Consider the following 15,666-nt stretch of genomic DNA (forward strand, 5'->3'; position numbering starts at 1 on the left):
TAACTAATTATATAATCAAGATCTGAGGCTGGAATGAAAATCTGCATACACACGGCCCTCCATGGCACGAGTTTGACACCACTGCTATACACATTCAAACTTTGCGAAATTGTATGGCATGAGTGTGCCTTGTTCGGAATTGCAGGAAATGTTTTAGAGTAGGATTGCATTTGGATTCAGGGAAGATCACAAAGTATCATATCTGAGAAAGTTTCTGTGGGAGTGCTAGGTGTCTCTTTAGGATCAGTCTGCTCAATCTTGTTTACATTAATTACCTTTGAAAATGATATTAGTAACAATACATTTGCACATTACAGAACCTGGACGTTTAGCAGTTCAGTAGCTACTAAAATACTCAAACATTAATCCAGAACTGGACAGATATTCTGACCTGGCAAATGCAATTTTTCATTGCTAAATATAACATTCTACATGTGGGAAATAATAGTTTTAAGCATTATGCCTTAGCAGTAAAAAGACCAACAGGATTCTGCAACAAACCCCCCCCCCCCCCCCATACCTAGTAATGTTGCATTATGCGACTGTCAGGAAATACAAAATGAAAGTATTGCAAAAACTGCTTTTGGTAGCCAATTATGAACAAATCAGCAAATGATTAAATGATTAAAACGAAATTATAAATCATTAAAGAAAATACAGATGAAATCTGATGACGCCTGAGAACGCAACGGATCAACTGCGGGAAGTACATGCGACCGCGGCTGTTCTTTACGGTGCTTTCCAGTAGAGGGGTGTCTGTTGTTTTCCGTTCAGTTTTAGTGCGCTCCTCAGCCGGCTAGCCTAGTAGCCTGTCCCCTGTCATCGTAGCCGTCTTCCTGTGGGTGCGGAGGAGCAAGGTATTGGTGGGCCATCTGCTAACTTAATGTCACACTTCTCAAAAGCATTAACGTTATCTATGTCTCATATTTTTGTGAATCGTATAGGCCAAAATGTAAACAACAACACTCGCTCTACGGTTATGTGTACTTTTTTGTGTCCTTAAGACTTAATTATAAAACGCCCGGGCCTAACCAACTTGGTAGCTAGCCTGCTAGGGGAGATACCATGGAAATAATAACATGCTGTCAAACTAGCATTTGGCAGATAGCTATCACTTTTAGAAAAGGCTAATGTAACTTGCGAGTCCCTCTTTCACGAGTCTTATTCGCTTACTGTCCAGTTAGTAAATGTTAGCTAGTATAGTAGAATGCTAAGTTTGAAATAGTGGCATAACGTAAGTGATGTTTTGTAATGACTATTTTTAGATAGCTAGGTAGCTAACTTATCTAGACAACGTTGTTGTTTATGCATTTATCTGCGTTTTGGCAATTTAGGAAGATAAATACGCATGTAGTTGGAATAGCAGTAGGCTATACAGAGCATTTGAAACGAGCAAACGTTTTGCTTTGTAAAACTAAAAACTAATCATCTACCACATTCAGAGATTGGTTACATTGTAACTGACATCAAAGTACTTCTCGCCGAGTTACGTCATGGTGTGGACCAGATCAGAGCTGATTTTGTACAGGATTAAATTTTGAAATATTCTCAGAGTAATAACCGTGTTTAATTGGCGAATAATGACCCATCTTATCTTGACTCAAAGTACGACATTGGTCTCAGTAATGGATTGCTACACGTCCACTGATCTGTGCGACTGTGTTATTTTTCAGGAATGCTAATCAATGTCGCAGGATCAGGAAGAACAGGAAGATGAGTTGCTGGCTCTAGCGAGCATTTACGATGAGGAGGAGTTCCGCCGGGCCGAGTCTGCTCAGGGAGGTGAAATCCAAATCTGCCTGGAGCTGCCTCAGGATTTTAAAATCGTCGTAAAAGGTGGGCGTTTTCTGATTTAAATATTTGTAGCGTTACCTGCTTATGTCAGTGCATATGCGTTTCTGCAAAATTTGCAATTTATCCATGTTTTTTCCCCTCCTCGTTTTTGACAGGGGATAAACAAACTGAACATGACGTGTCCTTTCTACCTCCGCTGGTTTTGAACTTCGAACTCCCGCCGGACTACCCATCGACCTCTCCGCCCGAGTACACACTCAGCTCCAAGTGGCTCTCCAGGGCGCAGGTAAGACAGACCAGCAGGTGTGATGGACATGACATTACCGGTGAATTTTTGCTACCATTCCAGGTTTAACTAGGAAAAGGTGCGCATCTTGAGTGGTAGCCATCTAAGTCGGTACAACCTACTTCCTGTAGTGGGATTAATGAATTAGCCAGATAAGTTAGTTAGTGAATATTTGTGGAAGAATGGTGGGAGGCCAGGGTTTACTTTCCACGTCTGCCAAGATAACTTACCTCGTTGACAACCCCCCAACTCTCTGCAGTGTTGAGCCTCTTTATCCTAAATTGTTGTTGTATGACAGGGCAGTGTTGTGCAATATAGAAGGCTTTTCAAATAAGCTTACACAGACTAGCCAGCATGGTTGTTCTGCATGTGTTTTCTAAAACCTACATATGGTAACCGATTTGTGAATGTCTTGCGCTGTATTTTCAGAAAACATGCATAATTTGCATCAGAAAACATATGAATTAGGATTTATGTTGCATGCCTTAAAGTGTTAGTTTATTTACATAATTTGCATGAAGAGCATAGCTGTTATTGTAGCCCCGCCTACTTTCTAAAGGCAAATGACTAGAAAAACTAGTTTGAAGATGGTACTTTAAGGGTGATGCCACCATTATACAGTGGCTCTGAACAATTTTAGGCTTCCAGAACTAGCCTGAGGCAAGCCAATGGAAGTTTGTCCTTCAGACCTTTTTTGTAATTGTTTTTGAGATCTCATTAGAACTTTTCTCTTATGTATGCTTTTCAGATGATAGGCCTACATCTCATTTCCGAATGACCTGCTATCTTTGGCCCCTTTGAGAAAACTATGTTCTGCTCTTATTTGTACCAAACTCTGTTGTGACTTTCCTTTGTCTAAATTTCAAATGTATTTCCATTTTTTATTAACGGAATTTGTGATTTGTTTCCTTTTAATGCTCACCTTTTCGCATCAAGGTGATTGACAGAAGGCCCTCAACAATGAGTACCTGCTGATTCTGTCGGTTTTAATCCTTTGAAAAGCACGTTTTTTGAAATTTTTTTTCTAGAACTTCATTGCTGTCAGTTACCAGTAGTGATTATTACGTCAGCATTTGACCGTTCAGTTAATGTAACGAAGAGATTTGCCTGAGTCTGAGGTGGAATTTTAACCTGGTCATCTCACTCGTCCATCAATTTTTAAGGCAAACACGTTACCAGTCAGCTGAAGGCTAAATCACCCCTAGCCAAGGGCAGTGTTGTTGTTGTTTTTGAATCTGAGGGTTGCGTTGCCAGAGAGTGTTGTCACGGTAACCTGCTACGATACGTTCCCTTTACTGCACCTTTGCTGTGCTTCGCTGGCGAACTAGCCTAGCTACACCTGCTACACTAAGAACAGTCCATCCAATAACATATTTCTGATCTCGCACCCTTAAAGGGTTAAGCTTATTCAGTTGCGTAGGTAATGGAGGCTTCTGTCCGAGATTCTGCTCTACCTGGAACGACTCAAACTGCTACTGCGTTTGGGACTGCTATTTTCAACCCTGTTGCTGACTTCCTGAGAACCGCTCGGTGCAAGATTGCGAACCACCCTGTACAGTGAAGGCACGCACCAGCTGGTGTGGTGTCATTCAGTTGGTGTCAGTTTTCTGCCCAATGTGTGTGAGATTCCCAGATCTCTTGCGTGGGAGCCTGATAGCGATGTTTCTGTATGTAGAGCAGGGTTCTACAGTGCTCCCGTTTTAGGAACATTTGGTCCTGAACACTGATGTGTGCTAACTGAAAAAAAGTAATTTAGGAGCACGTCTTTCAAAATCTTTCACCTTAGGAACACATGTGCTTCTTGGGGAAAACAATGTTAGCGTAGAGCTCTGTAGAGAGCTCCTGGTAGGCCTACAGTGAGCCTGGGTTCCTGTGAAGATTGTCTTTACTATTACACCAAGGCTGGCCAGTGGAGGATGGGTTCCTCTCTGTCGCCGGACTGCTCCTGGCATTTAGGTCCTGAGATTTGAGTGTTTTTCTTCTCATTAAGGAGCTTGTTTTTTGGGGGGCTTCAGGCTTGGTGTTTGCCCAATTTTCCATTTTTCTGTTTTCTCTCTGTGAAGCATCTCTGAGACCGTGTCTCCGTAAAAAGCCCTATACCATGGATACTCAAATCCGGACCTTGAATCCAAATCCGGCCCAGGTTTTCTTTTCCCCCAGGTAATTAACTGAACAATTAGTGCTACTGTTTGGCCAGGTGTCTTCACACAGGACTCCCAGGTAAAGGGAGGGTGGAAAACCAGCAGTTCGTGGACCTTGAGGGCTGTGATTTGAGAGACAGGGCCCTGTACGAGTGAAATATAAAGTCGACGATTCGCCGTCCGTGTCTTGCAGCTGAGCGCCCTGTGCCGGCGGCTGGACGAGCTCTGGCAGGAGAGCCAGGGCAGCGTGGTCCTCTTCTCCTGGATCCAGTTCCTCAAGGAGGACGTCCTGGGCTTCCTGTGCATCACGTCCCCGCTGGAGATCGCCGGCCCCGCCAAGGCCCTCCCGGAGCGGAAGCGGAACAAGGCCGACGTGAAGCCGGGTGGGGCGCCGGCGCCGGTGCCGGCGCCGGGGGGGGCGCCCGCCGCGGGGCACGGCGGGACGGAGCCGCCGCTGGACCCCCGGGCGGTGGCGGAGGTGGACCCGCGCGCCAACGTCCTGCCTCAGCTGCTGGACTTCGACGAGGCCCAGCGGCAGAAGGTCTTCGACGGGAAGGTGTTCTGCTGCGGCATCTGCTTCTCGGAGAAGCTGGGCTCCGGCTGCCTGCTCTTCCAGGACTGCCGGCACGTGTACTGCCGCGCCTGCCTGGGCGAGTACTTCCAGATCCAGATACGCGACGGCAACGTCCAGTGCCTTAACTGCCCCCAGCCCAAGTGCACCTCCGTGGCCACGCCCGCACAGGTACGCCCTCACAGATGCACCCGCACAGGTACACCAGCACAGGTATACCCGCACAGGTACCCCCACACAGGTACACCCGCACAGGTACACCAGCACAGGTATACCCGCACAAGTACCCCCACACAGGTACACCCACACAGGTACACCTACATTAAAGTACATTACAGGCATTTAGCAGACGCTCTTATCCAGAGCAACTTGCACAGATTTTACATTACAGGCATTTATACAGCTGGATTTATACTGAAGCAATGCAGGTTAAGTAGAGCCCTTGCTCAAGGGCACAACAGCAGTGTCCAACCTGGGAATTGAACCTGTGACCTTTTAGGTTACAAGGCCCGTTCCTTACCCATTATGCTACACTGCCGCCCCCACGCCCATCTCTGTACCGCCGATGTGCGCCAGGTGTGTCCACTCCAGGGGACATCCACTCTTACCTTTTTCTAAAAGGGCCGGTGTGGGTGCAGGTGTTTGTTTTATCCCAGCACTACCACACCTGACTCAACTGATTAACTAATCATGGTCTTCAGTCAAGTCCTTGAGAAGTACAGTCAGGTGTCTCAGTGGGCTAAAACAAAACCTGCACCCACACCATCTCTTTTCGGGTAAGATTGGACACCCCAGGTCCACTCTGACCTGTTGATATGCTCATGAATGAGTATTAATGTGTTTTTTTTTTGGGGGGGTTTTTTTTGGGTTTGGGATCCAGGTGAAGCTCCTGGTCGGGGAGGAGCTGTTTGCGCGGTACGACCGCCTCCTGCTCCAGTCGAGTCTGGACCTCATGGCGGACGTGGTGTACTGCCCCCGTCAGATGTGCTGCACGGCTGTGATGGTGGAGCCCGACACCACCATGGGGATCTGCTCGTCCTGCCAGTACGCCTTCTGCACCCTCTGCAAGCGCGGCTACCACGGGCTGTCCCACTGTAGGGCCACTGCAGGTACCGGGGTCAAATGAGTCAACCCTAACCCTAACCCTAACCCTTACCCTAATCATCTATAAGCATGGTTACCACGAGCTGTCCCACTGTAGAGCCACTGCAGGTAACAGGGTCAAACGAGTCAACCCTAACCCTAACCCTAATCCTAATCCTAACCCTAATCCTAATCCTAACCCTAATCCTAATCCTAACCCTAACCCTAACCCTAACCCTAATCCTAATCCTAATCCTAATCCTAACCCTAACCCTTACCCTAACCCTAATCCTAATCCTAATCCTAATCCTAACCCTAACCCTTACCCTAATCATCTATAAGCATGGTTACCACGAGCTGTCCCACTGTAGAGCCACTGCAGGTAATGGGGTCAAACGATTCAACCCTAACCCTAACCCTAACCTTAATCCTAACCCTAACCCTTACCCTAATCATCTATTAGCATGGTTACCACGGGCTGTCCCACTGTAGAGCCACTGCAGGTAACGGGGTCAAATGAGTCAACCCTAACCCTAATCCTAATCCTAATCCTAACCCTGACCCTCTGCAGTGTGGTTTCCATGGCCTGTCCCACCGTAGGGCCACTGCCGGTAACTGGGTCAAATGTTTCTACACATTTGGGGCACCCATGGGGGGACAACTGGGATGCTTTGCCCCAGACCTGGGGGCCTGAGGGAGGCCCAGGCTACAGGGTATAATTATTTTTAAGGTCCTACAAAATATGTTGGGGGAAGGGGGGGGGGGGGGGCTGGCTTCCCTATATATTTTGTCCCATGCTCCAGAATACGTAGCTGTGTCCATACTTTCACTCGTCTGATGAATTTACATGTATATAATTATCCTGTAAGGTCAGGTCACCTGCTGATTCCCTCGCTTTAATGGGGTAAATATTTCCCTGTCGGGACTTTGCTTGTGAGTTTGGCGGCACAGCTCAGAGTAATCTGAGGTTTTGCGCTGAGACTTCGCGTGGAGGAGCGATATTTGGCGTGTACGTGAGACTTGGGTCACAAATCCTTTTTGGGACACTTGCAGTGAAAGTTCAGTGTGTTTTTGGCCACGTGGCTGCCTCTGTTAAGTAGGTCATGAAATGTTTTTTTTTTCAAAATCCTAAGTCAGTGTTCTAGAACCCCACTGCTTTCAGTCACCAGCAGTGATTGTGACATCAGCATTAGAATGCTCAGTTAAGAACATTCTAATCACATATTTGTGATGTCACACCGGCGAGTTTTGTGCCCGTTTACATCCATAAGCTGAACTGATTATATATGAAACTGATTACACGTTCTCACAGCCATCACAGACTGGATTCATTTGATCAGGATGGAGATTAGAACTGGCAGTGTTGTAATTGACCGGGGCGGGTGGACATTTTCCCTGACTGGGATGGGCTTTTCTGTCTGTCCCCCCCCCCCCCAAATGCAGATGAGCTCCGAAGTTTGCGGGACGAGTACGTGTCGGCCAGTGACGAGACAAAGAAGTTTTTGGAACAGCGTTTCGGGAAGAGGGTGATCCAGAAGGCGGTGGAGGAATCCTTCAGCAGGGAGTGGCTGGATCAGAACTGCAAGGGTTGCCCACGCTGTGGCACCAACATACAGGTGCTGTACCTGCTACACCTACACCTGCCCTATGGGCTGGCACTCTCACCCTTAAGGGTTTCGGATTGACTCCTTGGCCGTGTCCAAAATGGCTTCCTTGCCTACTATCAAGTATATAAGTTGAGTACACTGGACGAGAAAGTTGTTTAGTATGTAAATGTAGTGTACTTAAAATCCACAAATGATGTACTTACTTTCGAAGGTTTTAAGTACACTACATATAGAAAATTTTGCCTACTTAACAATTTTCTCATCCAGTGTACTGAACAAGCATACTCAATAGTGCGGAAGGGTGCTGATTTTGGACACTGCCCCAATCTCGTTATCTCTTTAGCGTCTGGCCAGTGTAACACTTTTTCCCGTTTATTTCCTTACAGAAGGTAGACGGCTGTAACAAGATGACGTGCACGTCCTGCAATCAGTACTTCTGCTGGCTGTGCCTGAGCCTGCTAACCCGAGTGAACCCCTACAGCCACTTCAACAACTCCTCGTCTCCCTGCTACAACCAGTGAGTCGCCCCTGCTCTTCGCTGCAGCTCTCAGCTTAGGTTGCGCTTGTAACAGCCATTTTGTGTGTATGGGTGGGTGTGTTTCCTTCCTGATTATGAGGTGGAGGTTTCAAGTTAGGGTGCATGTGCAGTGTAAGCACTATTTTGTTAATTTTTTTTTTATATATATAAGGATGGGTTTTTGGGGAAGAGAAATAAAGTTTAATGCTCAGAAGGCTGTTGTGAAACACATTTTGCGTATGGGCGAGTTTACTTTTTGGGTCATGAGATAAGAGATATCAGCAAGTTAGGTTGCACTTGCACATGCAAGCACTGTTATAGCGGTCGAGTAGGACGGCTTTTGGGGAAGACGAAGAATGATTAATGGTCAGAAAAGGTGATGTAAAATGCATTCTGTGTGTATGTGTTTGTGTGTCATCTTAGGCTGTTCCAAGGAGTGGATGTTGAAGACGACGATGAGATCTTCTGGAGTGATGAAGATGATTAATCGGACGTACGCCCGATGATCCCCTCGCGATCTCGCTCTCAGCACCTTATTTCACACGACCCACACAATCTTCCAATGAATTTGAATTTTGAATGAGTTATAATCAGCAGTGGTACTCTACCAAAACAAACAAAAAAAAGAAAAAAAACAGAAAAGGCCAAACACAAACGCTTGTTAAAGGTTTGACTGTAGTCCTTCAGCATTCGTCAGTAATGTTTTTATCAGATTAATGTTTATTTTGAAGGAAGACGAATGATGGATTGGACCATGTCGTGTATGGAAGCCCTATGAGTATGATATTTCTCTTCCCAGAGGACTTCTAAAGTCTTGTAACGTTCAGGGTTCAAGGGGTGTTCGCTTTCCCCCAGATACTGTTTTTGGCTATGCCAAGTGTTCAGTCAGGCTCGGTTTTAAGGAGGGGCCTGTCCCGTTCTTTGCACACACAGGTCTGGAAGTTTCACAGGCCTGTTTTCTGTGGCCATGGAAACGGTGCTGTGGATTACGGACTAGATAGCAGTGAAGGGCTCTTGTTATCCTGGATCTTGTAAAACAACCTGTTTAGTGGAGAAATGTTGTATTTTTTTTAATTTTTTTTTTTTTTTTTTTTACATTCTCTCAAACAAAAAGGACACTATTTGCTCACTATTACTATTCAAAACTGACAGAATTCACAGGAAGGTTGCCGTACGTCGTTTTTCTTGATGTACTCTCGAATACTATGCCTAATAGCATCCTCCATAACGGTCCTGAAACTGACATTTAATCATGGCGTGTGGAAAGTGTAAATAAAGCTTTTCCAAAATGCTACATGTTTGATCGCCATCAAACGCCAATGGAATGTTTTTAGTTTAGAATCCATACTGTTATATATGATTTGCAAAACTGTCAGTAAAGAACTGTTAGGAATGTTTATCGTGCGTTACCAAAAAATAAATTGGCAACTGACGCCGGAAAAGGATTGCTTGTGTGTGTGGTTTTATTTTTTATGAGTACATGATGCAGTATACGTGATTAAAAAAAAGACGTACAAACTATAGCCTCGTGAAGTCAGGTCTTTCTGCGATTCTGTTGGGGATTTCCCAGTGACATGTAATCTTCCTACCTTGAATTGAGTGGATAGAGCCTGGAAATTATGAGTATAAAATGTCAATGGTAGTCTCAAGCTTGCAGCTCAGATTTAGCAAAGTCACTCTTTGACTTACCACTAGAGATTTATAGAGCTCCAACAGACTTAACATTTCTTAACGTTTAATACCAACCTAATGTAAATGGAGAAGCAGGGCAGCCCACACCCTGACTAAGAATGCCGTCAGTCCACTTAGTGGTTGAGGACCATGGCCGAGGCTGGATAGTTTTAAATAAGGACCTAACAACGGGCCTTTGGTGGGCTGGATCTCACCGAGATAGCGTTCGTGAGGATTTTGAGCGGTTTTGTTGGAAAATGACACATTTTGCCTGAGGGAAACCACTCACAAATCAGCTGTCAATAGGGGGTTTAAAAATGCAACGGGAAAAAAAAGTGCTAAGAAGGTAGCTTTATTGTATTGGGCGAACAGAGATTTTGCCCTTTACGTGGTGGGTGATGTGAACCCCCTGCCCTCTAGGGTCGGGGTCAGGACGGCAGAATGGGTATGGTTCATTCAGGCCTGGTTAACGCACTGGTTGATTTTGCTATGTTTTGCAACGTCAAGTAATAAAAAAAAAAACAACAACAAAAAAAAAACAACTACTGCAGGGAGTTAAAGGACGTTGTCAGTGTCGTCCCCCTGTTTCCGTTCTGTTTTTTTTTTTTTTCGGAGTCTGAACAAGCCTATTTCAGGCACTGGCTGCTCGAATGGGTGCTGATTTCCTGTAGCACCTGTGTGATTCGTGCATGTCTGTGGGGAGCGTCACACCAGAGACCATGTTTTAAATATGTCAGTGGGGGGGGGGGTGGGGGGTGGGAGAGCCTGCTTACTGTATCTACCAAGCTGGCTGTTACTATAGTGACGGAAGAGAGGCTGATCACCCACTGCTGGCTAGCTGTGGGTTGAAATTGTGGGTGGGATGTGGGTGCTGTGCTGAAGGTTCAGCTTCTCCTGATTTCATTCAATAAAAAACCCTGCTATTGCCAGAGGTTTTTTTTTATATAAATTTTTTTTTTTGGTTATATTCATGTCGCCATGAATGGCTTTTTAATGACTAGGCCCGCTCCGCACTTGCACTCCCTAGAGCGGGCTGTCGGGGGCGATGCCGGGGGGTGGGGGAGATGCGGGGGCTGGGCTGGGGAGGCAGAGCGGAGACAGAGACGAACAATGCCGTGCCAGGGAAACAAAGACTGAGTCCGTGTTGTAGCGAGAGGTTTAAAAAGCACTACACGCAGTTTAATCCCTTTGGCCAGAGTTGCTGACATGGGACAACCCTTTAAAAATGGTTTCTGTTCGGCCTCGTGGCGTAGGAGCACCCCCGTGTCTTTTTCAGTTACTACGCGAATAACGGTGCGCGTTTCAAACTGGCCGGTTTTCACTCGCGGACAGCTCCGGGATCGCGGTCGACTGCAGCTCTGAACTGACGGAAAAATCGGCTAAGAAAAAAACAACGGAAAAAACGGCAAAAGAAGAGCAAAAGGTCAGTGTGAAGCTGGTATAGATAGTATAAATAGGCGTAAAATTCTAATTTTATAATTAACTATAGAGTTATGGTGGGTACTTTGGATTTATCTATATTGCCTTTTTTTACAGCCTTTTTATTTCTCTAAGAGGTTTTTTTGCCATAGTAAACAAAACAGGTTAACATAACAGTTCAGTCACCTGTTTTTATACAGAATATCTTTTTCAAAGGCAGTACACACAATTGCTTTTTTTTTCTTTGTTCGGTGTATTTCAGAAAGAACGTGTTTTAATAAAAGTAATGTTTGACCTTGAGATAAACTTTGTGCTTATTTGTAATACAAATTGTAAAGACTAGTCACTCTCCGTGTGGCTCAAGCCCTGCATATTTTAGAAGGCTGGCCATGGTTTGAAGATTTTACTAAAACTGTGATGTTATTTACTTGGTTAAACTGGGAACATTTTACACCTCCTTTCTTAGGTATATAAGAGTGGCATTTTGCCATTCTGTCAAGTGAAATGTAACAGACAAGATGTGTGATTTTCTCAACACTTTTAACATATGGCACACTAGAAATTTGACCGTTACTGTCATCTGAGAGACAGTCATCAAGCCAATTTTCAAGAAGGATCTCAAATATTACATTTATGATTGTCGTGAATTTGGAAATATGATTTCTCATGATTGCTTTATGTAAAATTTCAGTATCAATAACCGAGTACTATTCTGTAATGTGTCTATGTGCAATCACTCTAATTTAGTTTACACTATGAAATTCCATTCTAGCAATGGGGTATACAGCCATGGCTATAAATTATATATTAACATATACCTAGAGGAAACACAGGAGTGACTGATATATGTCAAATTGATTTGAAATTCAATCCACAGCTGTGAAAATACCATCTAACATAGTCAAATGGAGTGGCGAATAGGTCCAAGTCATGTAATATGTAATAAGATGGCGCCTTGTTTCACAGAAGAATTCAAGGAAGACTTCGGAGAAGCACGACACTAATTTGCGGCCTACGCAAACACACGCGCGTGCGGACACGTCATGAACGAAAGCGATCGCGAGCTGTCAGCAATGGTGCAGGAGCTCTGGGACAACGACATAAATCGTCTGAAGCCGGGGAAGGACTACCGGATCTCTCTGCAGGTAGCGCGGCATTCTGACTGGTGCTGGAGAAGAGGGCATTCAGCCACGAGATGTGTCTTTACATTACATTACATTATAGGCATTTAGCAGATGCTCTTATCCAGAGCGACGTACAACAAGTCTTCATTTCATACTTCCCCAAATTGCTGTCGGCAAACAATAGCATTATAACTGTCTGTATATTTTTTTTTTAAAAACCTTATATATGGTTTTTGGATCCTGTAAAACCCATTGGTACAGCTATTCACTAACCACCACTGAAACCCAACAGCGATATAAAACAGTTTTGCTATTATCTTGGCACCATTGTGGAAGAAAGCAGCATCTAATACAGGGTTGCACGACAGGGTCCGATCCATTTCAGGATTTTGATCTGACATTTGTATAAGCACCAGCTACAGCCACAGACTGCAAGTATGTCTTAAGATTTTAAGTACTGGCGTAAACCAGCGTAGTTTAGAGAGCTGTCAGAACAACTAAAACTAAGGTAATTGGTTGGAACAAAAACCAGCACGCAGACCGGTCCTCCAGGACCGGAGTTGTGCACCCCAGAATCTAAGATCATTCTCAGATAATAGCCACGTTCATGCTTGCATTGAGTGTGGAAGAAACCGCACACAGCTCCTGCTAATGTGTCTCTCCACAGCAATCTCGCAACGGGTGCAACGATTACACGCACGTCAAGTGCTGAACTGCTAGTCAGCCGGTTGGCCTGCTCTCTTTACAACATGGCGGCTCTTCACTCCTGCCTCCCTGTATCCCCCCCCCCCCCCCCCCCCCCCCCGACAGGGCAAAGCCGGGGACGCCATGTCCGTCAACGACGGCAGCGACAGGGCCGGCTCGCCGCTCTTCACGTTCGTGGACGAAAACATTTTCAAAAAGGAGACCTTCTTGGGTAGGCTCTGCGTGCGTGACAGCGCCATGGTCCGCTACGCGTTTGGGGCGGTTCTGCCCCTGGGTCGTAAAAAAAAAAAAAAAAACTAAACTGAGGTTCCCCTTCCAGCCTTCATATCCCTCCTCGATAACTACGAGAGTGACACCGGGGAGCCAGAGGTCGTGACCCCAGAGGAAATAGCAGAAAACCACAAATTCCTGGACTCCATCGTACAGACGGCTACCATGAAGGTGCTGACGCAGACATGACTCGCCGTGAGAATGAAAGAAACTCGAGCCAGTTTAGCTACGCATGGACTAAAAGTGGGACTTGGGTAGTTTTTAAGTCTTTTGGCATGATCCCAGTGTTTTGAGATAATCCTGTGTGTGTGTGTACGTGTGTGTGTGCGTGTGTTTTTTCCCCCAGATTGCCCACAAGTACCTGGTAGAGAAGAAACTTTCCCCCAATGACACTAAGGACTTCAAGGAACAGCTGTATCGCATCTGGTTTGAGCTTTACACCAGGAGAGGGTCCAGCAGGTAGGCTAAGCCCAAATGTGTTGTCTTGATCTGGCACCTGGAGACAGGTAACAATGTTATATAAGGCTGGACACGGTGCTAGATGCTATCTAGTTGCAAGTAAGCCCAGCACTATGTACACTTCAGTGGTAGGAAATGGTGAGTATTGTTGGGCTGAATGGTCTGTTCTTGTCATCATGTTATGCTATGTTACAATAATTTATAATATATGACATATGGTTGGTTTCCCATGCAGGGATTAATCCTAGTCCTGGACTAAAAACCTTTTTAAATTGAGATCTTCATAGAATTTTTCCTTTAGTCTAAGACTAGGCTTAATTAATCCATGCCCGGGAAACCAGCCCATAACAACATTATTACTAATTTAACATTGTGATATTGTGTATCCTGAAGGGTTTCATTTAAATCTTTTATTTAGTAGTTATGCGAAATCTACAGGTCTTAAATGTATAGGAGAAGATAATGCTTTGCACTCTTATTGTCTGAGGTTGGTTAAATATATAGCAGAGCACAGAAGCACAAAAACCCACCACAGCTACTATTTTGTTGCATTAAACTCAGTCCCGTCATAATAATCTATGTTTTCTCATGGTGAAATAAGCTTATTTTGCTAATAGGCCACCTGCTCAGTGGCCAGAAGCATGTATAAATTTGGTTCAGCACAGTACTGCTGTCCATCATCCTTCTGACACTATCGCAGCCACGACGGGAGGAACAACTGCCTGCTTTTTTAATGGGCTGTGGCTGAATCCCTGCCTTCTCAAGGGAATCCTGAGGGGACAGTTCAGCCTCACAAACCCAACATCCCCCCCCCCCCCCCGTCTTCCAGGCCGGACTCCTCAGGGTTCGAACACGTCTTTGTCGGGGAGACGCGAGGGGGCCGGACCGTCATCGGCTTCCACAACTGGATCCAGCTGTACCTGCAGGAGAAGCTGGGGCACATCGACTACAAGGGCTACAGTGTGACCGCAAACTCTCCACAAGTAAGTAAACAATGGGCGAGCAAATAAATGAATGAAACTGAGTAAAAAAACCTGTAATTCTGAATGGAAATGACATCTCATTGTGAGTCTCCTATGCCTCTGCAGCATCTAGGAGCTCTTTATTCTTCACACAGAAATACTGTAAATTTTAACACTTTTTTGTGAAATTACAGTTTTCTGTTTCTCTCTGTAATATATGAATGCAGTATGAGAAATTGAAAAGAATAAATAAAGGTAAAACCATTTAGTTCTGCATAATTAGATAAACATCTTAGTGCAGTCATGTCATGTTGCTGTTCTTCTGAAGAGTGTATTGGTGAGACGCAGCTCAGTAAACTAGGTTCGCTGTTAGTTTAACACCTACTACTTAAGAAGAAATTGTGGCGAACCATCTTGTGGAAAGCCTTTATGCTTTATGAAATCGTGGTCAAAGACGAAGTGACTCACCTGATGTGTCATCACGAACAGAGAATGTTGACAGTCTTTGTTCATTCTGCACATCAGTCACTCCTGATTGAGGACTGCGTTTATTCCTCTGAAAGTTCCTTTTTTTAAAAAACATAAGCTTTCTCACAGATTGGTAGCAGTAATTAAATGTATTTTTCTTTACCCCCCTGTCGAAACAGCCTGATGAGGGGAAACACATCCTGGCTCTGCAGTTCAGCTGGAAGAATGGAATCAAACCGAAAGGCAGCATCTTCATCGGAGTCAGCCCGGAGTTTGAGTTTGCCCTCTACACCCTGTGTTTTCTCACCTCCCCCAACGAGCGTGTTAAAGTCTCCTTCAGCCTCTACGAGGTGGAGATCGTTTGCCACCACTACAACCAGAAGCACATAGGCACCACCTACCCTGTCCTGGTGAAATACCAGACCAACTGAGCGGACACGGCCTTCACGGCAAACTCGCAGCCATGCGTCGAAAAAGCACTGTTTTTGTCTTTTTATTTTCCAATAAAAACACAATAAACCTTACAAGTCAGACTGTGTAAACATTCCTGTTGCACCGTTGCCTTATTTTCAGGTAAATTCGCTGTTTT

At 45.1% G+C, this 15,666-nt stretch overlaps 2 protein-coding genes across 2 annotated transcripts; both read left to right on the forward strand.

Annotated features, from left to right (window-relative positions):
- The first annotated feature begins 716 nt into the window (after positions 1-716).
- On the forward strand, positions 717-9,444 carry rnf14 (ring finger protein 14). Its single transcript, XM_035435262.1, has 8 exons — positions 717-857; positions 1,674-1,836; positions 1,950-2,080; positions 4,415-4,963; positions 5,673-5,901; positions 7,319-7,491; positions 7,869-7,999; positions 8,423-9,444. The coding sequence occupies exons 2-8, from the start codon at positions 1,686-1,688 to the stop codon at positions 8,484-8,486; spliced, it is 1,428 nt and encodes a 475-aa protein (XP_035291153.1). The 5' UTR covers positions 717-857; positions 1,674-1,685; the 3' UTR covers positions 8,487-9,444.
- Positions 9,445-10,737: 1,293 nt separating this feature from the next.
- Positions 10,738-15,621, forward strand: endou2 (endonuclease, polyU-specific 2). Its single transcript, XM_035434189.1, has 7 exons — positions 10,738-11,093; positions 12,056-12,234; positions 13,024-13,129; positions 13,238-13,359; positions 13,535-13,647; positions 14,477-14,630; positions 15,257-15,621. The coding sequence occupies exons 2-7, from the start codon at positions 12,133-12,135 to the stop codon at positions 15,506-15,508; spliced, it is 849 nt and encodes a 282-aa protein (XP_035290080.1). The 5' UTR covers positions 10,738-11,093; positions 12,056-12,132; the 3' UTR covers positions 15,509-15,621.
- Positions 15,622-15,666: the final 45 nt, after the last annotated feature.

The sequence above is a fragment of the Anguilla anguilla genome, chromosome 9 (genome assembly GCF_013347855.1).
Source record: "Anguilla anguilla isolate fAngAng1 chromosome 9, fAngAng1.pri, whole genome shotgun sequence".
NCBI classification, from domain to species: Eukaryota; Metazoa; Chordata; class Actinopteri; order Anguilliformes; family Anguillidae; genus Anguilla; species Anguilla anguilla.

What these genes read in the sequence shown, in the direction of transcription:
- rnf14 (XM_035435262.1), top strand. Translation starts at nt 1,686, where the DNA reads ATGTCGCAGGATCAGGAAGAACAGGAAGATGAGTTGCTGGCTCTAGCG. An exon ending in TTTTAAAATCGTCGTAAAAG is followed by an intron (nt 1,837 to 1,949) that starts GTGGGCGTTTTC and finishes CGTTTTTGACAG; the next exon opens with GGGATAAACAAACTGAACAT. An exon ending in GCTGTGGCACCAACATACAG is followed by an intron (nt 7,492 to 7,868) that starts GTGCTGTACCTG and finishes ATTTCCTTACAG; the next exon opens with AAGGTAGACGGCTGTAACAA.
- endou2 (XM_035434189.1), top strand. Translation starts at nt 12,133, where the DNA reads ATGAACGAAAGCGATCGCGAGCTGTCAGCAATGGTGCAGGAGCTCTGG. An exon ending in ACTACCGGATCTCTCTGCAG is followed by an intron (nt 12,235 to 13,023) that starts GTAGCGCGGCAT and finishes CCCCCCCGACAG; the next exon opens with GGCAAAGCCGGGGACGCCAT. An exon ending in TGACCGCAAACTCTCCACAA is followed by an intron (nt 14,631 to 15,256) that starts GTAAGTAAACAA and finishes CTGTCGAAACAG; the next exon opens with CCTGATGAGGGGAAACACAT.